Genomic DNA, 25977 nt, shown 5'->3' with positions numbered 1-25977 from the left:
GCCTTAAAATTCACAGAAAGTAGTGAAAATGTCCCAAAGCTCCAGATGACGTTCGGTTCACTGTCAGAGGAGAAACCAGGAAAAAGTCACACTGAAAGCTTAAATCAGAGAATTTTGATTTTCTTTCCCCCTTTAAGAAATGCTCAAACTGATTAATCAGTGATCAGAGTAGTTGATCAATGATAGAATGTAATGTTTGCTCATGACTCGAATAATAAAAGGTTTCAAACATCCTAAAACTTGGTGGCTGTGATCGTCGTTCTGTGGCCACAGCTGATGAGCTTCATGGAAACTTCATTCAGTGACTCATCACAAAAACATGAGCTGCAGAGACATTTATAATAGATAAAATCCTTTAACCTTAACTTCCAGATGGTAGAAACAGTTTGAGTCAGTCCACTTAAATAATGGAAATCATGGAGACGAGCAGAACCAGCAGAACAGCCCGTCTGTGATCACTCACATCTCACCTGAAGCTGCTGGACTCGTCTCACTGAAGACAGACGGCTTCTGCTAACTGCTTCCAAAAATAAGATGCTAACAACAAACAGGCTTTTCCTGCTTCTGCAGTGTCTTTTTCTGAGGGGAGATTATCTCCGGAGGTGAATTGTTGTCAAGAAGTGTTTTAATTTAACACAGAACAGACTTCTGATCCCTGCCAATTACTCAGAGCCTGATGTTTGTGTTTGTGGGAGGAAGCTGCTTCACCTCGTTATCACAGCTGTTTAGGAAGAGGAGCTCGTCTTTAAAAGCGCTCCTGTCTACTTCATGTCTTAAACATTTATTAATGCAGGATTGTTTGTTTGACTGAGCATGTTTTCTTCCTCACATTGGATTTCTATAGTTCCACACTTGACCTTTGTGCTGCTCTCAAAGATTAATACTCGTTGTGACAGGGCTTGAACAGGTGCAGCTCCAGTGCCTTGCTTAAGGGCAGAAAACAGACTGAGATGTCATTTTTCCTTCCAGAGTTTTCCCACCAAGTTGTACTTTATAGGTCAGCGTTCAGGTCAGCTCTCCGCCCCAGGAAGGCCGTCAGCAGTCAGTGTGGTGCGTTTAGAGGTGAGCAGTAAAATGATCTGGGCTTTAAAGGCGAGCTCAGCTGTCATCGCTTCTTGTTCTGCCGCCGCTTTGTGTGCGTTTCAAAGACGCCCCTGACCTTGTAGTGACGCTGTGTTTGAATTTGAACCCACGAGACACAAACTGTAAATAATAAGATCTTCACAGCTGCACAAGCTGTCCAGCCTACATATTGTAGTAATGTGTCAAAACATGAGCTGATGTATTCTTTTGTGAGAAGATATCAGTTCCTAAAGTGAAGCAGAGAGAAACAGATCAATAGCAAACTGCTGTTTAACACGTTTTGGAAAAATAAAAATAATTTCAAACGACCCGTCAGGTGACTCAGTCTCCTCTGAGCGACACTCTGCTGAGGACAGCAGCTGCTGATTCTTCTCTTGATTAACTGATCAATTCCAGCATTCGACTTCCTGCCAGAAAATGTACAACAGGCCGTCACTCAGTCAGAATTCCTTCTTGTAAACTGTGGACAGTAGAAGTGCTGTAATATCCAATATGTGTCCTCCTTCACCCTCTATTCAGTCATAACACACAAGGCTGCACTGCTGGAGGTCCAGTTCTGAGGTCCAGTTCTGAGGTCCAGTTCTGAGGTCCAGTTCTGAGGTCCAGTTCTGTTCTCTGTCAGATCAGCAGTTTTGACTGTCAGGCAGGTGTCTGGTCACCTTTGCCATCTTGCACCTGGAACTCAGGAAACTGGAAGTTTCAAAAGCTGACGATATTTAGTATTTAGCCAGTATTTAAAGGTAATCATTTAATACTTTTACTGATTTTTCCATTCTAACGTGTTGCTTGTTCAGCTCCGTAAAGGTGATTGGCTGCTTTCTTTGTCATATCTGAGCATTTATTTGTTTGTTAGCTTTTAAAGATTTCATGTTGGCCTGTCATAGACTTAAGAACTAAAGGTTTAACCCTGAATTCATATGATAAATCATAAATAAAGGAGACAGAAGTCAACAGGTTTGACTCAACTGAGGGAGGTCTTCTGCCTCTGAGAAATGTTTGTCCTCACAAAACTCCTGTGTCTGAAAAATGACTGAGCTCGTCACTGCCGGGTAAACTCAGCTGAGAGGAGGCAGAAAGAATAAAAGGAGCAGTGGAGGGTGAAGAAAGAAAGGACAGGCGGAGATGACAGACAGAGGGATAAAGAGAGGAGCAAAATAAGAGGTGAAAACGATTCTAGTGAGAGGCGTCTAATCCCCCTCCACAGACCAGAAGCTCACGTTAACCCGCCGACTGACTGACGCTCATCTCTGTGTGAGGATGCTGACGTCCTCCAGACTAACCTGCTGTTTGTCATGTTGACTGTATGTTGGTCTCAGAGCACTCCACCACTGTGAACTGCTCTCTGAGGAAAACGCATGTTAACGTGAATATATGAGAGGATTACTGTAAATGTAACGCAGGCAGGAAGGCTTCAGTGCTCCTTCTCAGCACTGAGAAGTGGACGTGAGGTTTCACAGCACATTTAATGAAGCTCAGGATGAAACAGGAGTCCAGCAGGTCTCCATCTCTGATCAGCTGCTCGCTTTGTGAGCTGCAGAATTATTTCCCTGTTACTGGATGAATTCCTGAAGCAGAATTACAGTTTGCTTTTTTTGGTTTAAATTAGAAGAATATTTATAATCTGCTGGATCCTTTAGAACAGTTCTGTGTGCTCGTACACAGAATACATTAGATTCCAGTCCGTGCTACCTGAGCCCAGCATCTGTCTGCATCTGTCTGCACTTTTCCTCCGTGGTGTTCAGAAAACAAAGCATGGCTTCATGTGATCAGCCTGCTCTGCACTTTGCCCCTAATTGTTTTTATGCTTGGATTTCCAGCTGGCTGCCAGATATCAGCATTTTCCTCTGTAGTTGGTTCAAAATATGCCAACACAGAGCTCACAGACGCCATTACTGGCATGACTTTGTGTTTAAACAGCACATCGTTGCTTCTGTTAACACTGCAGGCGCTGGGTTCATCTGAAGAGGAAGTACAATCCAGAAATGGTAGAAAATACAGAGGCTGAAGTTCAGCCTCAGTAAAAAAACATCAGTACAATCCATCCTGTGTTAAAGTTTGGACTTTAGGTTCTGGTCTGCTTTGTTGTCAGTGATTCCATAGTGAACATTTCTCACTGACAGAACTGGCTTTAATAATGATTTAAAGTACCTTTTGAGATAAAGATTTAACCGTTCTCTAGATCCAGTCTGACAAACGTGAGACATGTTAAAGTTGAATTTAGCTGTTTTCTGATACTTTTCCAACAAAACGAGCAGATAAATCTGTAACACACCAACAACAGACACACAACTGGAAGAGAAGTTTGAGACCTGCATACACACACACACACACACACACACACACACACACACACACACACACACACACACACACACACACACACACACACACACACACACACACATTACTGTTGTTACTACTGGATCACAAGATGTTTTTTAATTTAATTACAGAAATACAAGAGTGAATCCATCCCAGTAAACAAAGTGTGGCTGTGATCCTCCCAGCAGCCCGTCTGGTGATTGGACCAGTGTGTTAAAGCCCTCAGTGAGTGAGACAGTAAACACCTACAGCCAGCTGTGCACTGACTGTATGTTTAACAGGTTGTCACAGACGATGGTATTCGTCTACACTGGATCTGAAACAACTGGGATGTGGTTTCCTCTCAGCACAGGAGTTGGAGCTGGATCAGATAACTTCACCGCAGCAGACTGATCCATGGAGACGCTGCAGTGCAGCTCTGACATCATCAGCACCACGTTTGTACCGAGCGGCTTTATGTTAACTTATCTTTGTCAGGTTCATATCTATATTCACAGCCTCCTGTCAGTGTGCTCCATGCTCTCTGTACAAGTATATTCAAACCTCTGTCTCGCTCTTTACGCAGAGCATCACACATGTATCTTTATCCATTTTTATATCAATATCTGTATATTATGTAAAGGGCCGGGTGCTATTCAGAAATGAATAATTCTGGTGTTTTTATTAAATATTGTGATAAGATGGATAAAATGCTGATGAAGAAAAGGGAGAGAAACACAAGTTACTGTCTTTGTATGACGGTGGACAATTAAAGCAGCTCTGTGTAATGTCTGCAGAGTGTTGAAGTGGTTCTGACCCATCAGCATCCACATTCATCCTGCCGGTCCAAAGATTCACCTCAGTGGCTGTAAACCGTCCCAAAAGCAAATCTTTGTGTCTTTGTTATAACAGCTGCAGGTCGAACGTGTCTCTCTTGGTTACTGCTGCTAACTAACATCTCTTCCTGCTGATATCAGCACGGACCTCCTGCTCACACTGTAACATTACCCAGAGTGTTTCCTCCCTTAATAGTACGTTTACTACGTCCTTTCAGATTTTAACATTTTATATTCTGTTGGTCTCATGCCAAGTAGCTAGTGACTGTAACTATAGTAACAGAGTGCTAAGCTGAATGGTGTTGTCACCCAGTTTGTCATTGATAAACAATAACTGTACAAACAGACATAAACCCCTTCAGTCCCTGAGGGAAGGTCTGTTTGTCCCCAACACATTTTCACCTCGGGATGATGAGACGCCGTCAGTCTCGAGCATGTTTGTAATTTTAGTAGACGTTATGTTGATGGCAGGTTCAGATACGTCTCTGTTCTCATCATCATCTGCAACAGTATCAGTTGTGACAGTGTTTGTGCTGCCGTTCAGTCGTGTTTCTATGATTTAATTCTTCTAATCGATGGTTTTCGTTTGCAGCTCAGCTTCTCTCCTCTCTCACAGTAGTTGTCAGAGTGTGATGTTGTCATGAGGACGTCTGTACTCAGTGGAGGTGACGCTGTTGAGATGACTGACCTGTTGTAAAGGCTCCAACAGCATCAACTATTCAGGGATATCGTGCAGCATACAGTCTGTGGAAAGCCAAAAAGTTTGTCCTTGTGGAAGATTAAAGTCTTTTTCAAATAAATGTCCCATCATGTACACTACACGACTATAAACTGATGGATAATGGAGCTTGCTGGCGGGGGAGAGACGTGGTGAGTGTTTGAGGGCATGCAACACTTTCTCAAGCATAGATTGTATTTTTTTTTCTCTTCTCTCAGCCACTGAAAGGTCAAAAACACATTCTCTTCTCTCTCCTGCTACCTTTTATCGACAGTATTATGACTTTGATATTCAGGCTCTCACTCCTCCAGCCTTTAATCTTGGAGTCTGTGTCAGTGTATATAAAACCTTGTCTGATGCTGAGACACTCAGTTGAAGTCGATTTATACAAAATGTAAATTTACACGCAAAAAGAATCCCAATGAACGCAGCAGAGGGGCGATGTGATGTGAGTATTAATCTCCACACCCTGGGATCTGTACTTAACATAAACCGGCTGTTGTGTACATCATGCATCAGATTCACGGCTCTGCACTCGTCATTGCACTCGCTCCATTAGTCATTAAAATACGTCCCATGATCTCCTCAGTGTTCTTATTTTGACCGACAATTAAAAGGCCAGACTTCCTAAATGACTGTTTTCGTTTTTTGTCATTTCTCTACATGTACACTGATATATCTCCAGCAGGCTAACATCAGGACTGACCCAGCTGTGGCCACCATGGCTGGAATTATCAGCAAAGAGAAATAAATAGACCATTAATTTATATTTTCATGTGTTCTGTTTCCATGGCAACACCTGAGAAGACTAATAGCCTCACATGAGACGAGGACACCTGAACGACGCTGCGCAGCTCATAGAAGCCTTCAGCTTTGACATCGTGCCAGAAAAATGAAAAGTTATTAACTTATGTTCCTGTTTAACAGAGGGACGAGCCAGCTTGTCAGCCATGTCACTACCCATAAATAATCAATGTCAAGATTGTCTCAGTCAATATGTTCTGTTGGCCGCAGCCTGAAGAAGCAGGTTGAACAGTAAATGGACGCGAGACGATTGCTTGTGTTCGTTCTGCAGCTGGTTTGTCAGGTGCCGTCCTGTGTTGTTCAGTATGAAGCACTGAAGGGCGACACAGCGATGTGCATTAATATCCACATCAGTTTCAGGCTATAGCTCATTTATACTACATGAATAGACAGTTTCAATAGAAATACATACATGCATGATGTCTGTTTATCAGTAAATAATTGTCAACCTGCAGCCAATCAGAAGCAACTGTTGACTCAGACTCGCCCTTGTTTAGTGTTCAGTACATCCTGCGCTCACGTCTGCTGCTCCCACAGGTGAACTGCACAAACTGGAATATGTGGAGTCACGGACCTGCTGCTGTGACGTGCAGACGTGCTGGTGTCAGATTTGCAGCTTAATTATTATTAAAATCCTCACTTATTTTAAGAAACTCTGCATAAGAACATTTGGTAAACAGCTGAAAAGGAAAAGCAGAGTGTGGAAGTAAAGAAGGAAAAAAAAAAAAAGATCTGGAACAGGCTGAGACAGACAGACAAAGAGCCAAGAGAGACTCGGGGAGGAATGAAGGGATGGAGTGTGAATACTAATAGAGAAGTGGACGGAGAGATTGATCTCTGCACAGGTGTAAACAGATGACCGTCAGATGGTCACATGGAAACACTGAAAGATAAAGAGACAAAGTAGAGGACATGGCATATATGGTTTCCATGCTGTCCTGACGAGCTGCAGCTTTGACTATTGGCATCACGGCTAACTGAACCCACATGAACTGAAAAAATCCAATCAACTTGGTCCAAAGCCACCAGCCGAATCAACAAAACTCTAATATTCCCCCTCCTAAGCCCCGGCAGTCGTCTGTGACAACAGCCGTTGCTAAAAGGCTTATTAAAAAAATAAATAAATGAAGCAAGTTAGTAAGCCTGGCCATGAGATACACTTCCACACCACAGAACTTCATTCAGCCCTGCTTTGCTTGTAAGGCGCACGGTGCAACAAAGCAGACAGCCGGCTGGGGATTTTTCCCTCAACAGAGGAACGCTGTTGCCAACTACGTGGATTCTCCCTCACAAAGTTATCTGAGGACACAAACAGGAGGCAGCTCTGTGTTCAGAATCACATTCAGCAGGAGCTGTAGCACTAATGCAGACGGGGAACTCTGCTCGGCCTCTCCAGAGCTCAAGTCACACAAATCTGAATCTTTGCTGGTGCTTTATTATTCACATCATGTGTAATAACTGAAGAGATTTCCATGTATATTCATTTAATTTGAGCTTTAATAGTCAATATATTTATACTGACAATGGATAAAATGACTGTATGTGATCACTGCAGATTCTCTCTGCTCTGCAGAGCGTTTTAGTGTCTTTCAGCACATTTTTTGTGGTCTTACAGCTTGCAGCCTTCCTGTTTTGGCTCCAGACCCAAATTGTTTCTGTGAGCAGCTCAGTATGTACATGAATTGTTGAGCGGCGACCTCTACTGGCCGTAGTAATTATGACGGGAGCAAAGGAGAAAGTTCTTTTGTTTAGGTATGAAGACGAGTTTTCTGGTTAAGGCTCAACGAACAAACTGCAGGCTGAATGAGCAGCTAGCTGGTGAACAAACTGGAATATTTAAAAGCTAACAAGACAAATATTACCTGCAGGACTCGAGAGCTAAAGGTCGAAAAGAGAATGAAATATGAATGTAGATTCATCAGATGATTTTTTTAAAAAAAAAGAAGAATGCTAATGTTGTTCCGGATCTACTGGATGTTTATCTACTGTTGGCAAAAAGAGTTGTTTCACAGCCAAGTGGTCTCAAAATAATATAATCTGATCGATACTAGAAGCAAAGTGAGTGAACATATGAAGCATCAATACCAGAAGAAGAACCAACGGACCAGAAAGGACAGAGGTCCAGCAGCGCACCACCCACACTGTAGTTAAAATCACCACCACAATCAGAGCCTGGAAACCAAAATGCAGAAACAACTGAGAAGAATACTTCCAGAGTAACAGCTGCACATGTCTAACAATATGCTTTGCTGCTGACTGTTGTTGGTACCCAGGACACCTTCTGACACCTTCAGGAGGAGTCATCAGGCCTCAGGCTGAGATCAGACGTGAGCCGTTTCTCAAGGTGCTGCTGTGAATGTCTAGAAAGAGAACGGGCTAAAAGCCTTGGAGGAGCGTTTCTTCATCCTTGTTGCTATGCAACCAAAGAGTTTTCAGTATTTTTAGATAATGGATTTGGCATTTCTGTGTTTACTAGAAGTCTTTACTAGAGAGCTCAAAGTGAAGGAATACAAACAGATTGAGAGGAAGAAGATAATTAGTCTGATTTATATCCTCTGTCTCACATCAACAACCAAACTGAGCTGCAGCATCGCTGCTGTCTGAAACACTGGAAGTCCTCACTGTGTCAGACCTCAGCGGTGGACAGATGTATCCACGTCATCTGCTCATCAGCTCGAGTGCGCCTCAAACCAATTCTGGAGGATTTCAGTCCTCCTTAATTCTCCTTGGATCATTTCCAACTGGACTTATTGCTCAGCTGAAGACACATTAACTGATGAAATGTACATTTCATGTGCAGCAAAGGTTAAGATCACATCCATTAAAGCTACATGACCAGAGTGAGTCTGCAGCCGCGACCTGTGTGGTTGTAGCCAGAATCAAAACACACAATCACATTCTGACTTCATTTCCTTTTTCCTGTTTCCACACAGCCAGGTCCATCAAAGATACATCTTAGTAATGTCTTAATCTCTGTTTTCAATGTAAAATACTGAATACTTTTACTTGTTTATGCCTCTAAAGAGAACTAAAACTTAACAACCCAAGAATGAAATGGCAGCTTACAAGTAGCTTCACTTCAAGATGCAACGACCTCTTGTATTAAAATGAATTCCCACTATAACTCTGAGGACTGATGTCATCATAGTGCCCTCGACATCTAAATGACATCAACTCTATAGTACTTATGGTCACATTTACTAAGAACGTGTCGTAAACATCGACATGAATATAAAAATGTGGTGTAAACTATGATTTTCTACGGTTGGATCAGATCTTGTTGGGTAAATGTGAACATGAGTGACTTGACATTTAACTGAAATGTTTCTGCTAAAGGAGAGTGTGTGTGTGTGTGTGTGTGTGTGTGTGTGTGTGTGTGTGTGTGTGTGTGTGTGTGTGTGTGTCGGGGGATGACTGTTCACTTCCCATGAGCTTGCTGTAAAAACACCTCCGCACCAGGTAAACACTGTTACCATAGAGTCTGTAGCTATGGAGAGAGAATCTGACTTAACTTTACTCAACCACAAGACACACACACTTACTAAACTCGAGGGTGGAGGGGATTTAATTTGAAATGTTAATCTCTGACTTGACGACCTGGTTACGATGTTTCCATCAGTGACGAGCAGGATGAACTGAAGGCTGGAGGACAGAGATGGTCACTCTGTGGGATCCACGATGGGGAAGCTAATAAAAACGGTGTTGGCTGCCATGAGAAAGTTATCCCTCACATTTCAATTAAAGAATATTCCTGTGGTTTTATTCTTAGTCTTCTGTTAGATATTATTCGTGCCTGACTCTAAAACAGCAGCGGGCTGTGTGAATGTGTCCGTCTGTATACATGTTAATGTACATGTGTGGGTGTGTGTGGACAGCTGAGGCTGTTGGCTACAGATGCAGCTGAACACTCCAGTGAACTGAGTCTCCACACAGGAGCCAGATGAGCACATGAATACGACACACACACGGAGAAGAACTCCACATCCTCGTCTCTAATCTGCTGCACACACGCATGTTGAAATGTTGTTACTGCAAATACCATCCAGCCTGCACATGTGGCGTGTTCATAAACCTGACAGCCTCCCCTCAAGTGGAAATCACATTGATGGGTGGAAGTGCAGGACACACACGCACACACACACGCACGCACACGCACACACACGCACGCATGCACGCACGCACGCACGCACGCACACACACGCGCGCACACACGCACACACACACACACACACACACACATAAATCTGGGCGACATGGCAACAGACTCTAATAAAGTGTTATATTGCAGAGGGACGTTCTGCATCTGGTGTAGTGACTTGGAGAAAAGGCGATATGAGCCGTGTGCTGCGGCTCTGCTGATGAAGACTGATAACTGTGTGTCATCTACTGCATTTATTACACCTGAAGAGCAGCGAACAAGACGATTAGTATTCTGCAGACGGCTGTCCATAACAGCACTGTAAAGAACTTAATCTGTTCAATTTGACAAGTTAAATTAAAAAGCGATGCCCTGGTTTTTACTGATATGCATCAACATGTTTTATATTCTTTTCAGGTGTCAGGTGAACCTGCGCTAATTTACTGAGAGATTTGAAGACGCGTGTGATCAGACAGTTTGTTCAGTCTGGAGAACACTGAGACCAACATCCAGGTTTACCAGGTAAATTATTCACGAGGCATGTTTACACGCTGCAGCTAACACTTACTTTCTTTATCGATCAGAGCCAAACCAATATATCAGTTGGCTGATTTTATATCGGCATGTCACAGACACAGAGATACTGGAACTGGCCTAAATGTTTTGCCTTCACTCAACACACTGCAGAAACACACTGCGGTGATTTAAAACCAGTTTACTGTTCCTCAGCACACTTTCCCAGAGCCCAAAGTGACGTCTTCATTTTGCTTCTTTGGTCCAAAACCCAAAGACTCTTCAACTATAATACATGAAGAAAAACAGCTTATCCTCATATTTAAGAAGCTGAAAGCAGCAAATGTTTGATGTCATCGCTTGGAAAAGTTATTAATCGGATATCAAAGTAGTTGGCAACAACTTTCCTTCAGTGACTGACTGCAGCTCTACCTGCTGTTCTCTGCACCTGACACATCAAACCACCTTCAGACTTCAGACTGTGTGAACCAACAATAACACTGTATTGTTTTTATTGAGGCTGCATTTGGAAATTGATTTTTTTAAACTTTCTTAAAGTTACTTCCACTCCAGCAGCTGGGTGCAGTGAAGAAGTTCAAAGGATTTAAACTTCTTTCAGGATCAGTTTTCTCTCTTCACACAACTTCTTACAACACGACTCACTTTTGTGTAAATGCCACAAATTTCTTCAAGGTGGAAATGTTCAAAGTGTGCATCCTTTGTATGATTCATAATGTCAAAACTATTAAAAGTAAACAAAATAAACCCAAACACTCCTGCAGATAATGTGAGGGAGGTTACAGAAGCAGGTGACTTTAGTACAAAGTGTGATTTAATTTGTAGCTAACGGAAGTGAGAAATCGAGTTAATGAAGATTTTTTTTGAAAGCACTGTTACATCATGATGTACTTGCTACAAGCCTGATATTCTAACCTGCCAGCTAAGCAGTCATCTGAAAGTTCAGGGACGAAAGGACATCTTGTCTGTAGTGCAGTCTGGTCAGCATGTTGATCGCTGAACAGACAGCCAAGAGGATTGTCTCTGCTGCCCGGCCCAGGTAAACAACATCCCAGATTACCATCAGCTAATGAAGGCTGAAGCCGCGCTGCAAAGGTGACAGAGACGGGAACACTCACCTGCAGACCAATCAGAGGAGACAATCTGACAGCCGACAGGTAACGAGAGAAAAGGAGACTAAACTTCCTGAGGAGGACCGAACCACTGAGCTGAATCATTATCCAGCATAGAACATTGTGTTTAGAGACATGCATGTTCACGGACACTCCGTCAGTCAGTCGTGTGTTTTTACAAACATTTTTAACATTTGACATGTCTACATTGCGAAGCATCTGTATTTGCAAGATCACCTGATCGTGCAGTCAGATCCATTCTGACAGGATTCAGTCTAAGTTCTTGTGACCAAGCACACAGTGGCTGAACCAATCAGGTTCCTCTGAGGAACTACCTGCAGCTGCTGCGTGGTTCAGATGTGACTATCAGCTACAGAAGCAGCTGGACACCTCAGGAAGTTAGCATAGCTGCTGCTAGCATCAGTTATATCAGAAGTGCAGGTTGTATTTGAGCAAAGAGCGACACTAAATGTTATTTCTCGATGGAGAGATGTTTATGTTCTTCTCTTGACTACAGCAAGAATTAGAGTACAAGTTGCTCTGCTGGTTGTAGCGTCCTCAGAACTGAAAGGCAGCACCGATACTGAACAGAACTTCTCTCCATACATGTGATACTGAGACCACTCAGGATAAATGCTACATTTCCAGATCGAGCATACTTGACACAGCTTGTCACTGAGAGCTCCATTACAGCCTCTGTGAGATGTGACGCAGCCATGTTCCTGTGACACATCCCACTCAGGGGAACTGTCGCTGCGCAGCTCAGCGAACACTACCAGCATCTTGTGAAAGTGTGTGACGAGCGGCACCGAGGCTAAACGGCAAGTTGGAGAGGAAGACCGTTTAGAGTAGTCATCTCCGGCGATGGCAGGTTGACCCCTTACCGCCACACATCTGCGATTACAACTCACCATCCTCAGAGTGGGCTTGTAGCCGGCACCGCTGCACCGGCACTGAAGCAGAACGAGGGGACAGAGAATGCATGACTTGCCATCCATTCAGCAGGACTGAGCCGCCTCGCTTCGCCTTGCACTCATCTCTCCTGCTTGGCTACCCAGGCCTGACCCAAATGTGACATCCCAGAATGAGACATGGCTTTAGCTGCACTGCACCCGGGGAAGTGGCAGCTCTAGCTCCAACAAACTCCCTCTATTTATTTCTCTTCCCCTTCCATTTTTTCCCCTTCTTGCTTCTTTAAATAAGCTGATATCTTCTCAGCTTTTCTTGCTCCAGCGATCTTTTGATTTTCGTCTGTGCTTTCACTTCGTCTGACGCTGCCACATCTCTCACCTGCTCCATCAGATAGCTGGGAACTTAAGCTGATGGTGGCATTATAATATTACCTTGAAATGTCTCAAACGTTCAACTTATCCTAATGCCATAGCTTTTATCTCCCCTTACTTAGTGTGCTAATATGCCAGCACCGGGTGGAGAGAGCTTTCTAAATGGGTTGCATGGCTTCCCTCTCCGTATCCAGGAGCTGCTTGTTCAGTTTATTGATCTACTTCTTCCCCTTTGTACAGTAGGAACACACTTCATCACTGGGACTTAATGACGCTGTGAGCAGCCGTTCACATTGTGATGGAGTCAGGCAGGGATACTTGAATTCAATAGTTTGTATTGTCTAAGTAAACCTTTAACAAAAGTGGCACCAAAGGGAAAAATCACCTTTCATTTATGAAGAATTTCTTTCACTTGTAATTTGAAAAAGCAAACACCTCGTAACCACTGTGCTGACAACACGAATGCACCAAAATATTCTTTTTTTTGTTTTGTGGATTTTCTCCAGTTTCATATAAAATGTGTGATATTTCAGTCTGAACACTGCACAGATGTTTACTGTGTCACTGTGAAGGACTTTGCATCATTTCATCTTTGTTCAGGATAATAAATGAAAACAGTGAAATATCATGTGCCTGCAGTGTCGACGCAGCGTGTTCGTGTCTGTCTAAACGAGGTGATGAGGATGAGTTTGAGTTTCTGTGGCTGATGGATCTGGAATAAGACACACAGCTCCTGACAGACGCTGTTGTGACAGAGACCTGACCTCTGACTCTCTGATTGTCTCATTAGTCAGCATGCCTCAGAGTCGTGTCAGTCATAAACAAACATTTGATGATCCTGTGAACAACAACAGTCTCATAAGCTACTGGAACTACATGTAGACAGAGCTGTGTAAGCTTAATGGACTGTAATAGCTCAATAAAACTACCATACGTCTAACAGAGCCATGATGCAGATGGAGTCGTCGCTCTGCTGTTGATTTAAATGTCATATAAACTGTTTCCCTCCTTCTGAACTTTACTTCATCCAGGGAGACGCTTGATTTTCAGAAAGCTCCACACAGTTAGTCAGACGTGCCACATCTTTAAATTTAGTAAGTGAAATCAGCGTAGCAGCTGACGTGTGGCTGAGCTGCTGGCTGTCCTCCACATCTTCACCTGCCAGTGAGCTTCATGGATGTTACACCTGAGCTGTGTCTCCTCCGTCAGATCACTTTCTGTGAACACACACATCTGTCATTACAGTTTGGTAACATCATGCCCATTTGAGGAGATTATAATTTGTCATCTGTCCTTCAGGTGGTTTTGGAGAGTGTTTAGCAATGTTTGTGGATTTGTCACATATTCAAATGACTCAATAGTCAATTTGAAATCAAGCTTTTAATTTGTGCCTGGCCACCTCGCCAGGCTGGCTGAGCCTGCAGAAAGACTAATCCCAGATTTGTGGATCCATTTCAAGAGTGACAACATGCAGCTGGAGGCTATTTTGATATCTTTTCACAGGATGGGAGCTGCAGGCAAGGAATTAAAGTGCTGTACAATGTTTGGTTTTGTGTTCTGATTATGCAGCGTGATCTTTTCTAACAAAGCCGAGCAGCGGCGGCTTAAGTGTAAAAGAATCCGGTGTGTGTGACGAGCGTTAGCAGTTCGTACCTCTGACCTGCTCCTCTGGGCTGGAACTGAAACGCAGGTTCTGTCTCCCTGAATGACTAACAACCAAATGCTACACAGTGACACAGGCTGTAATCCTCAGAATACAACAGATAGTGGGACGAAGAACATGTTCCTCCAGAACAAAAGGCTGATGACTGTAACACAAGTTATCCTGCCAGGGTTCGACTCATGGAAGGACACTGAACAAATACTCAGACCTATCCATCAGACAATGTTACGTCAATGTCTCACAATGTTACGTCTGTTTGTCCGGATCCAGAAGATCATTAAGATCATCAAGTCTTCTCTGGGCTGAGAGCCATCTAATATCCAGGCGCTGTGGAAGTCCAGTCGGTGGCTTTGGTGAAATTCTGCTGATAAACCAACCAACACAATGGTGGGGGTAAGGTAATGGTAAGGTAATAAACGTCACAGCTGGACTGTGTTCACACTGAAGGGGAAGCTGCATTTAGAGGTGGTACAACTGCATACAAAGTACATTTAAAGACACCAGTTTGAAAAGTTTCTGCAGTTTGATGCAGAGAGATTTGAACTTGTTAAGCGTATATGGACGTGTTGGACGAGATGAGAAGTCATCATATTTTAACCCGTGGAACTTTTCATCCCAAGCTCAGCACATACAGTGTGATGACTACAGGTCATATCAGCCATCAGTATGCCTCATAATAAAACCTCTGTAAACATGGACAGATCACCTGATGGCCTCCTCAGCTCAGCGCTGCAGTGACACATGGCCTCCGGCAGTCAGCTGGCTCGATGCTGCAGGCGAGTGGCTGCGCCTGTGTGTCCTGAAGCGTCTCAGTGCCGACGGCCATCACTGTCAGCGCTGACGTGACCGCGAGTGACAGAGCAGAAACACTGCAGAGAAACGTATACATCACTTTCTGTGATGCAGCTACAGTACGAGCAGGCCCAGAGGAGATGCAACATTTACAGAGCGATTCATTTTTAACCAGTCTGATCTGCTTAGATTGACAACAATGTTAGCTGTGAAACGTACATATCATTATTGTATATGTTTGGTTGGATAATTGGATAACATGATACCATCATGTTTTAATGAATCCTCCCACAAACACATTTGATCTGGTTTGGAAACAGATGGAAGCTGAGAAAAGTATAAAATATTGAGGACGTGAAGGCCTCTCTCTCATCCTGACATGTTTGTGCTGGCGGCCTCAGGGCAGCGATCCAATCCTACAGAGGAGAAAAGCAGCAACATGATCCATTTTCTGTCTGTGGATGTCACGCAGGCGATGATAAACAGACATTGTGTTTCCATTAAACTGTTTTTGAGCAAAACTGAGACATGATTCAGAACAACATGAACACAATCGTCAGGTTTGACCGTCAGTGGCCACCTGAATATTGATCATTTGTGTCAACTCATGACAGAATGAGGTGACATGTGGTCGAACTCACGAGCCTTAAGATTTAGGGCAGATAGACAAAATGAAACCAGAACTTCTGGACGGTTTTTTAGTCAGGAAGTGACAACATCTAATACAAACTTATACAACAGCGTGCTGTGTTGTATATCTAGATAAAGATGATATTTGTTTTTAAATCTGATATTCTGTCTATTCAGTACGTCTGTTATATTACAAGTCACCGTCTCAACAGAAGAGTCCATGAGCGAGTGGACGGGCTGCACTCAGTTCAGACACTATCTGTGTCATCTGTAATAACAGGCTTCCACACAGCACTGTGGCCACCAGGCAAAAGGTTGTATTAAAAAGAGTGACTGGCTTAACTTATGGGTGACGCACCATCAGTAGCATTTTTTATTGTACGTTAACAAATGAATCGTCATTTAACTGTTGAAGGTTTCAGCCTGTCGACGTCGGAGCTCCTGCTGGAGACGCTCAGCTGTGGTCTGTAAACCTCAGGAGGACGTTTTTCAGAATGAAATCTGAAATGAGTCATTGAGTTAATGCATCACAGTGTTTCCCACAATATATATGGGCCTGGAATGAAGATTCATCTACTGTTGTACAGAAATACTATTTTTATTATGTGTTTCAAGAGAGGAGTTACCTAAGTGACCATTTTAATCCTCTGGCTAATTATCAAGCTAAACATCCAACATGCTAATAAACGTCAAGGACTGTGGATGAAGACGACGGTAAAATATTTCCTTTCTCTGACACTAGATTTATTTATGCCAACGGATTTACACAAAATCAGATTTTTTTTGTGTGTACCATAACAAACTAGATGTTTCTGATACTCTTCAGCTCACCATAACAGTCACAGGCGACTTTTTGTCATTTCGTAACTAATTCATGGCTGTTTCAGACTAACACACAGACCCACCATCTGTCTGTGTGTGTGTGTGGGTGTGGGTGTGTGTGTGGGTGTGTGTGTGGGGGTGTGGGTGTGAGTGTGTGTGTGTGTGAGTGTGTGGGTGTGGGTGTGGGTGTGGGTGTGATGCTCCAGGTTCGAAAACAGCGTCATATGATTTTTTCCACTAATGCAGCCCTGAATCAGCAGTATACCAAATCAAATGTTGCTATGTGTTGGAAAGACAGAAATATTTTTTCACATTCCATATTCAGACTATGACAGGCCGCCACAGTCGATGTATGGGAAACACTGACCAACACTATCATGTTAAGTAATGCAGTGTGTTTAGTCTCTGTGCTATTGTTTGGACTGTATGTGGATCTGCATGCAGGCGGTCCACAAACTGCTCCCTGACCGGCCAAACACAGTCGGGTCTGTGTGGAAAGTTCAGCGGGTCACACTGCAGAACCACGCTGAAGATTTAAGCCACTGATGTATCTGCTTGTTTTGTCATTTCATGAATGGAGAAATGATTCAGATCTGCCAAACATTATGATTGAAAATGTAATCATCACAGCCTCTGATGATGATCTCACAGATGTGTCTGCAGCTGTGGAGAATCCATAATCAGGAAAATGTTTGCAACTGGCTGGAAAATGCTGAAAAAGAATCGTGACTCATGTCTAATGATGCCTTTTTTCTACTGAGCGCCTTCAGCTAAAAGACGTCTCTGCAGTCACCCTCCTCCACAGAGATGTGAACGTGCAGGGTCAGCAGCAGAATGGCACTCACACACTGAGTATGTTGCTCAAGGACACTTCAGCAGAGCAGATGCTTGCTGTCATGGGGCTCGTGTCCCGACCTTCCAGTTGAAGGACACTCTTTAATCATTTTACAGCTATGCAGCAGGATAACGGCGCCGGCAGCATCAGCCGGTCCACACACAGAACCACCGGCCTGCAGGCTCATTCAGACTCATTATCACCGGCTTCATTTGGGCCTTTTGGTGCTGCCACACTGAATCCTGGAGAGACGAGGGCCTTAATTGTGTTCAAGGTTAAAACAACAACCAAACTGAAGTGAAATCATGATTTTTCCTAAATATAAAAGTGCTCAAGCAGCAAGACTGATGGTAAAATCAGCTGTTTGTGGACGGGAATGTTAACCCAGCAGTCAGGTGTCAGCTGTTGTACAGTGAGATGGTTCACTGATCCATGATCAGACACAGCTGAAGACACAGAATCACGTCAGTTCTTGACATTTCCAGTTGAGCTGACAGACGCAGTGTGCAGTCTAATCCACTCAGTGATTTGTCACGCTCGTAATTTGGTTCTTGTTTAATTTAATGGCCTGTAATGATGTTAATAAGCCTTTGGAATAGATAATAAACAAAATTATGATGTTGTGTCCCAATGTGGAGTGTAAACAATGATTAGTGTAATTGTTCTGGATTCACCTGACACTCCACAGTTTGGATTAGCCCTTCTAGAGACTCATCCTCGGGTAATAAACAGCTGTTATTGCTGCTGTGAGCGCTGTCGTTGTTTCAGCTAACATCCACTTCATCTCTGTCCAACAAACGTCTGGTTCATTTCTGCTAAAGCCCAAATTACAGATATCTTTAAGCGCTTCCTGTTAGCTGTCACCTCCTGTTTAACGCTGACTGAGAGGAAGTTCTTCGTCAGCCAACAGAAACTCACACTTCACTCACTTTTTCATCAGTCTGATCATATTTAGTTTGAACTTGCATCAGAAATGTGAAGCTTATGTTGAACTTCCCAAAACTAAGATGCTGTTGAGCTCCATTATGGAAATAGTATAATCAAGATTTCAGCATTAATTTACAGCGGTGCTCTGAACGCCTGCGTGTGTGTGTGTGTGTGTGTGTGTGTGTGTGTGTGTGTGTGTGTGTGTGTGTGTATGTGTGTGTGTGTGTGTGTGTGCGTGAAAATGGGACAAGTGCGCCGCATAAAGCAGCCAATCACACCTGAGACTGGAGACACATCAGCTGCTCCACTGGAGCCACTTTCCTCACCTCACAGCCAGATTCTCTGACCTCCAACCGGCTTCTCTGACCTACAGCCACCACTGATTTCAGAGTATTAAAGAGCAGCAGCCTTTGAGACGATCACTGCCCACGGCATCTTTTGACCATCCAGCCTGACCAGCAGGGGTTCAGGGATGATGGCAGGAGAGCTGGGATGGATTGAAGGCTGCTCCTGGCTAATGTCTGTTCACAGGAAAATAAAGTGGACCAGTAGGACTCAGAGTTTGTTGTGTCCACACTGGTACAGAGACCCGTCTCCAACACATCCTGAATCAGGCTGCTGCACTCGACTGTGCTCAGAGCCGACGGAGGATGAAGTGAGGAAGACTCTGACTGCATCAGAGACACTAAGCTGATGTTTCCAGGTGTGTCACCTGTCATGTGGAGATGCTTACCATGTTATAATCACCATCTTGTTGTTTACGTTCACAGAATTATTATATGTTCGATTTTTCTGTAGCAAAAATGAATTTCAGACTATCACGTGGCTTAACAGCACTGCTGTTTAATGACAATTAATTATTGTGTTATCTCGTTACCTTGCCTGTGTTACAGTGTGATATTTTTTTTTTTCCTGTGAGGCATCAAATTCAAACCTTTCTTTTCAGTGTATCTTTTGCAAACATGGTGGCAGTGTACTACTACACTGCTGGAATATAAAAACATTAATATTGATAAATTTGACCCTCGTTCGTCAATACAATTGAGATTTATCAGCATTTAACCTCAAAGAGTCGTTTCTCCTCACAGCATAAAAGACACTGAACCAAAAGTCTTGTACTTTGTGATTCCAGTGTCTCTGATGCGCATCACGAAGCGCTTCGATCTCTGCTTTGTCCTTGGTTTGAAATCTTTTGAAGTGTTTCTCTTCACTTTCTCGGTGTGTGCGTGTCCTTCACTGAACCAGAGTTCCGTCACGCCTCTGTGCTGTGAAAACCCCTCTGGACTCTCTTTTGATGAGTCTTAAATAAACATGGCCTGAGATCATCTGGCCTCAGCTCCATGAATCTACCTTGCAAATCGTACCTCAGTGTTTCACTCCCATCACGGCGGTGCAGCCAGACACACGTGAGCCGTCACTGGCCGTGAGAGCTGCCGCAGAGTTTCCCTGGCAACTGTTACTCGTCTTGAATTAATGCAAGATCTTCACCAGTAGTCTGTTATCTGAATTCAACCTAGGTGTGGTTTCTTGTAGAGAGGGAAAACAGAAGGTAATGAGGAAACACTTTCCAACAGGGATCTGCTGCTCGTTGGCTGCATCATCTCCCCAGCGGCGCTCAGCCACAGGCGAGAAGTGCAGGAGGAGCTTAATGCACCTCAGTTCTCCAGCGAAGGCCGACTGACACCGAGATCAATCAAAAGGCTCAAATGAGACCTGAAATATGTTAAATTTACTGTATTTGTTTATGACATTGGGGAGAGTGATGGATGGATATGAATGTCATTTTCACTACACTGCTTACTGACTCCCTGTGAGTCAGACTGCACCACAAAATCCCTCCGAATCCAAACTCCCTGACTCCACATGAAACACTGAACAACCTGCTCGTTTTTTTTGTTTCTTCTTCTTCTGTGTTTCGTGGCCTCTCGCTTGAAATCACACCAATTTCTTGAACTACTCCAAACTCACAGCTTTCTGTCACTTTGTCATTTGACTTGCTTCATTTTGTTGCTGATGCCAGCAAAAAACACTTGTTTTCGTCTGTTATCACTTCAAGTTCACAGTCTGTAAAATGTTGCTTCTTCTTGTTCGCTTGTGCACATAAAACTTGAGGATGATTGAGATGTACGAGGAAAAGACGTACGTGAGGTTTTATTAATCTGTAACGTTTTTTCTCCTCCTGTGCTTGAACACGGTCAGAGAAAAGAGGGCGAGCTTTCCTAGTGCTCACGATGGTTTTTAATTAAGCTTCAACAGCAAAATATGTTTTTTAAAATACTTTATTGATGCAGCCTGAGTGAGAACAGCAAACACTCGTCTTCCTCCATATCATTAAACGTTTCAACTCTTTTCCAGCTGTGCAGTGCTTCCCCTAACATCCCCCGCTGCCCTGCAACAGACAAAGCATCTCATTAATGTTGCTTGTTTATTTTGAAATTTAATTTTAGATCAGGAGGTTTCTGCTTCTGTATTTTCACTCTCATCTCCTGCTTTGTGTTTCCAGGCCTTTTTACAGACATCATACAGTACTACTATAGAGAAGAAGTCTCTACTTCACACCGTCGCCTTTATTTATTCGCAGTGAACAAGACGCCGCCCCAGTGTGTGATTCTATACAGCATCCCGGCAAAAGAGTTGAACATTTGATACCTTTCACAGTTCACATATGCACCAGTTAGCGGTTGCTAACAAGTGTCTGAATGAGACTACAGAGGTTGTCGGGGACATTAAACGTCCTCACAGCAAACATGGAGACTCATCTACTCACTAGTCCGTCTTTACAGGCCACTTTAGTTCCACACTGTTCTAACTCTGACTTTACAACTTGTACACTGATCAGTTTATAGAAAACCTGGATAGCAACTGTGCAGTAAGACTCTTAGTGGTGGAGACGTTTCAGTCATGTGACCGTGATGTCGTCTGTTTGTAAGTCGTGCAGGTTTTCTGTGGGGGGGGGAGGGTTAGGGTTAGGGTTATATATTTTATTTATATTATATATTTTGGTTTGTTTCAGTTGTGTGAAACATCAGGTGCCGGCTGCAGCTGTTTCTGTAAATGTCCTCTAATGTTTGAATGAAGCTGTAATGGAGACTGCTGCTCAGTTTGACAGCTTGATGAGTCCAGTGTGACGTGTCTCATGTCTGTGAAGGCCTCATGAACCCAGCAGCCTGTGTGTGTCGCCATGCGACAGTTGTGTGATGGTGAGCGTGTGGGTAGGTGTGAGGGTGAAGAGGAGGAAGAGGGAGGGAGGTGAGGAGAAGAGGAGGAGGAAGAGGGAGGTGAGGAGGAGAAGAGGAGGGAGGGAGGTGAAGGAGGTGAGGAGGAGAAGAGGAGGGAGGGAGGTGAGGAGGAGAAGAGGAGGGAGGGAGGTGAGGAGGGAGGGAGGTGAGGAGGTGAGGCGGAGGAGATGAGGCGGGAGGGAGGTGAGGAGGAGAAGAGGAGGGAGGGAGGTGAGGAGGAGAAGAGGAGGGAGGGAGGTGAGGAGGAGAAGAGGAGGGAGGGGAGGTGAGGGAGGGGAGGTGAGGGAGGAGAGGAGGAGGAAGAGGGAGGTGAGGGAGGGAGGTGAGGAGGAGAAGAGGAGGGAGGGGAGGTGAGGGAGGTGAGGAGGAGGGAGGTGAGGGAGGTGAGGAGGAGGGAGGTGAGGGAGGGGAGGTGAGGGAGGTGAGGAGGAGGGAGGGGAGGGAGGTGAGGAGGAGGGAGGTGAGGGAGGTGAGGAGGAGGGAGGTGAGGGAGGTGAGGAGGAGGGAGGGAGGGAGGTGAGGAGGAGGGAGGGAGGGAGGTGAGGTTTCCACACTGCAGTGAAAAGCCGTTAGTGGATGTTGGAGAGAATCTGTCACTGCTGGTTTGCTCCGTGTGGGAGTGGTGATAGACGTCTGTTGCTTCGGTGCTAATAACGCCTCCTACGAGCTCGCAGCAGCACGCAGAGAAGGAACGAGCCTGTCGACGACGTCAAACATTCCTGAGATTATAAAGACTTTCTACAATGTGAAATGTCAGATGGTGATTGTGGAGGACGTGACGACGGCGTGATGTTCATCTGTCAGAGTCGCGTCAAAGATTCCACGGATACATGAGGATGACGCTGTCTGCTGAATACTGACGGCATGATAATATCTGATCTTTGTCCAGAGAGCGAGCTGCTGGTCCAGGTGGTTTTGGTGTGACAGTGTGTGCTGAGGAACAGAGATGCTGAACACAATCGTCCACCATAACAAACACTGTGTCATCAGAGGCGTCAGAGATCTGTTGACGTACACGATCTGTAGCTCTTAGGATTTCTTCTCTCTGCTGGCTCAAAGTTAAACTTATATTTACTTTTTATAGTAGATTTGGCTGAAAAGTCTTAATTATCGCTGGGATCAGAGTGAAGAGATGACAGGAAGTGAAGGAAACAGACAGCACTGTGGGTCGGGTCGGGTCGGCCTCCTGACCCCTGAGCTGCAGGGAGCCCAATTAAAGTTCATTCTCCACCTTAAAAAACATTTTAAAGTCCACTCAGTCGCACTTTGCAGAGTGTTTTATAAGGTGAGTGGACGTTGAGTCAGGAGAGGAAGTGTTCGAGTTGAGAGGTGAGACGACGTCAGGCTGGTTGACGGTTCTGCTCCAGATTTGAAGTTTTAGAGCTTTAAAGAATCGACACTGTTGAAAACACAGATACACTGTCTGTTATTTTACTGTTTGTTAATATCATTGTAAATGTGATATCTGTGGATTACGGACTAGAACTGCCACTAACAACTATTCTCATTGATTATTTTCTTGATCTATGAAATGTCAGTTTCATGGTGTTAGTCAGTTTTTCACAAAACCAGGAAGACGTCTTGTTTTGAGATCGATAACTGATATTTCATATGAATGTTTGCAGTAAAAATAAAAACCTTAGTGTCAAAATTTAGATTAACCTGTGATGAAATGTAACTAACAATCTACTCAAATACTTCACGACTGTTCCCAGATATTTAAAGTACTTGAGTATTTTCTGCTACTTTGTTCTTTGACTCCATGTGATTACTTTAGTTATTAGTTACTTGGCAGACTCAGTGTTCAGTGTTGATTGGCTGTTACTTGTGAAGTGTAACCATGACGATGATCTGAAATCAGCCCAGATACGTGATTCTGAGAGACTCTGTCCTCTGCTCAGCTGCTGCTGAGTCCAGATCATATGATGTTTTAGGTGAAACGTCCCTTTAATGAAGATGAACTGACAACAACATGCAGAAACACCAAGTTCACTGTTTCTCTGCCTCCATCCATACCTCCATCAGCCTGCACTGATTAAGTCTTTAAATGTGTGCTGGAGGACGGCCGACGCTGCTGCACCCACCAACACCCACCATCATCCACCGACACCAACCATCACCCACCTACACCCACCCACACCCAGCCTGATCAAGGCCCCATGACACCTGGCGGCTGCAGGTCGTCCTCCTCACTGGTCTTATAGCTTGAATGTGTAACAGCCGACACGGTGCAGGAAGCAGCCTGAGCTCATCCAGCCGCTGACACATCACTGGAGCTGTGCTACATATCCATTCATGCACTCACTGCTGCTATTCATAGACAGATGACCTTTGCATACGCAGTCTAGATTTTGATGAACCCAACAATAATGCCAGTGATGGAGTCCTCCAGGCTTTCAAATTAAAAGACTGAAGATGTGTTTGTCTGCTGAATTCTGGAAAACAAACCAACAGTTTCCACATGATCTCCGTCCTCCAGCCCGCACCATCCGGGGGCTGTACCCACGGATGAACGCACCACTTCACTGAGCAGTGGTCTGCTGCACCGGATTAGACCAGGACCCCCCCAAGTGCTGGTGACAAACTGGAAACTAAAAGGCCAACAACATATGGCGCAGGGGCTTATGGGATTACCCAATTAACAAGGTGACTCAGAGAGCTGCTAATCTGCAAAATGTTCCGACGGAGTATGGACACAGACTGTGACGCAGGGAGGGAGCCGCATCTTTACAACAGCCACGACCCTGTTAAACACACACACCTCCTGTGTGTGCGGCTAAGCAGTCAGCTCTAATTGTATTAAACATCGAGCCAGGACGCGTTCAGGGCTCCGACAAACATCCACTCACTCCGGACAAAAACAGTGCGCGTAAAGCGGCCATAACGCACGCGCTTCTGTCAGGAGGGTTCATTAATTGTGATCTTAACGACACAAAGTGCGCGTCCGGCTCAAGCACCGCCAGCACCGCCAGCACCGTCAGGTGCGTCTGTCAGCTCAAATCCAGCGCGACGTGGAGCGACGTGACGCACAGACGGGCCGAAAATCTGCGAGTGGACCGAAGACGAGCCGGAAGTGTTGAGTTTAAAGGATTCAGTCATTCATGAAAAGCGATTCAAACATGTCTGATCAGTGAGCAGTACCACAGGAACCAGACTGGGTCTCCTCATGATGTCAGTGACATCAGCCAATACATAGACAAACAGTTAGTAAGAGTTAACAACAGGTGCACACTGTCAGGTCCGGCCCACCGCTCCTGTCTCCCGGGACTCATCCTGTCCGGGACACGGATCAGTTCTTACCTTGTGGAAACGCGTTGGGCTGCACGACGTACAGAAACGCGTGCACCATGTGGAACAGGATCCCTATCGGTCCCGGTTCGTAGTGGGCCAGAGTCTCGTAAACTCCCGCAGGCACATAACCGAAATCCAACTTTCCCGGAGGAGGGAGTCTCCGCGGCTCCGTCTCGTGCTGGAGCTCTCCGGACGCCAAGCGGACCCAGAGCAGCAGGAGGATCCCGGTCCTCCACATCGCGTTCAGACGAGGCACCGACTGTCCGTCACACTGGGTTAAATGGGTCAACTGAGAGAGGAGCGTCAGCTGGAGTAGGACTGGATGTTATCTGTGTGTCAGAGGGGGAGGGAGGTGTCAGGGCAGGACGGAGACGAGATGTAAAAGTGTCCGGATGGATGGACCGCCGCTTTTTAAGTCCTGCTGCTCGCGGAGAGACTCGTTCCGAACATGGTCCCGGACGGTCTGACGCTCCTGACCGACACAAACGTCTCTCTCTCGGTGTGTTCAGTCCCACAGAGATGAGCGCGCCTGTCGCTTCACTCCAGCATCTGTGCGCACGGGCATGCGCTGCGTCACGGGAGCGCGCCTTCGTCACAGCTTCACAGGGGAGGAGGGAGGAGGACCGAGGACCGGTCCAGAGGGAAGCGCTCCTCCTGCTGGGGAGAGGAGGACAAAGAGGAGGAGGAGGAAGAAGAGGGAGAGGAGGAGGGAACAATTTACTCATCTGTTACTTTGGAGCACAACACTTTTATATATTTATATGAAAATATATGTTCCCCTCTCGTGTCTCCAGGTGAGGTTACAGTCCAGGTGAGGTTACAGTCCAGGTGAGGTTACTGTCCAGGTGAGGTTACTGTCCAGGTGAGGTTACAGTCCAGGTGAGGTTACTGTCCAGGTGAGGTTACAGTCCAGGTGAGGTTACAGTCCAGGTGAGGTTACTGTCCAGGTGAGGTTACAGTCCAGGTGAGGTT

General features: G+C 44.9%; 1 protein-coding gene and 1 long non-coding RNA gene across 6 annotated transcripts in view; one reads left to right on the top strand and one right to left on the bottom strand.

The window, feature by feature from the left end:
- Positions 1 to 25577, bottom strand: part of prom1a (prominin 1a) — a 73129-nt gene extending 47552 nt beyond the window's left edge. For 2 of the 4 annotated variants that reach the window (XM_037076285.1, XM_037076286.1), the window contains exon 1: positions 25015 to 25576. In XM_037076285.1, the coding sequence (XP_036932180.1) occupies positions 25015 to 25243 (229 nt within the window). In that variant the 5' untranslated portion in view covers positions 25244 to 25576. Of the gene's footprint in view, positions 1 to 25014 lie in introns of all 4 variants that reach the window. The other 2 variants (XM_037076288.1, XM_037076287.1) reach the window with 2 other exon arrangements.
- LOC119007020 lies at positions 7119 to 13223 on the top strand. 2 transcript variants are annotated; one of them, XR_005070983.1, is made up of 4 exons: positions 7119 to 8582; positions 10031 to 10201; positions 10298 to 10402; positions 11451 to 13223. It is a non-coding gene; the product is annotated as an uncharacterized LOC119007020 (long non-coding RNA). The 2 variants fall into 2 exon arrangements; XR_005070982.1 differs by lacking the exon at positions 11451 to 13223 and having other exon boundaries at positions 10298 to 11046.
- Positions 25578 to 25977: the final 400 nt, after the last annotated feature.

The sequence above is a fragment of the Acanthopagrus latus genome, chromosome 18 (assembly GCF_904848185.1).
Source record: "Acanthopagrus latus isolate v.2019 chromosome 18, fAcaLat1.1, whole genome shotgun sequence".
In the NCBI taxonomy this organism is placed as follows: domain Eukaryota; kingdom Metazoa; phylum Chordata; class Actinopteri; order Spariformes; family Sparidae; genus Acanthopagrus; species Acanthopagrus latus.
Note: the sequence above shows the minus strand (reverse complement) of the source record. Positions and strands in the feature narration are given on the sequence as shown.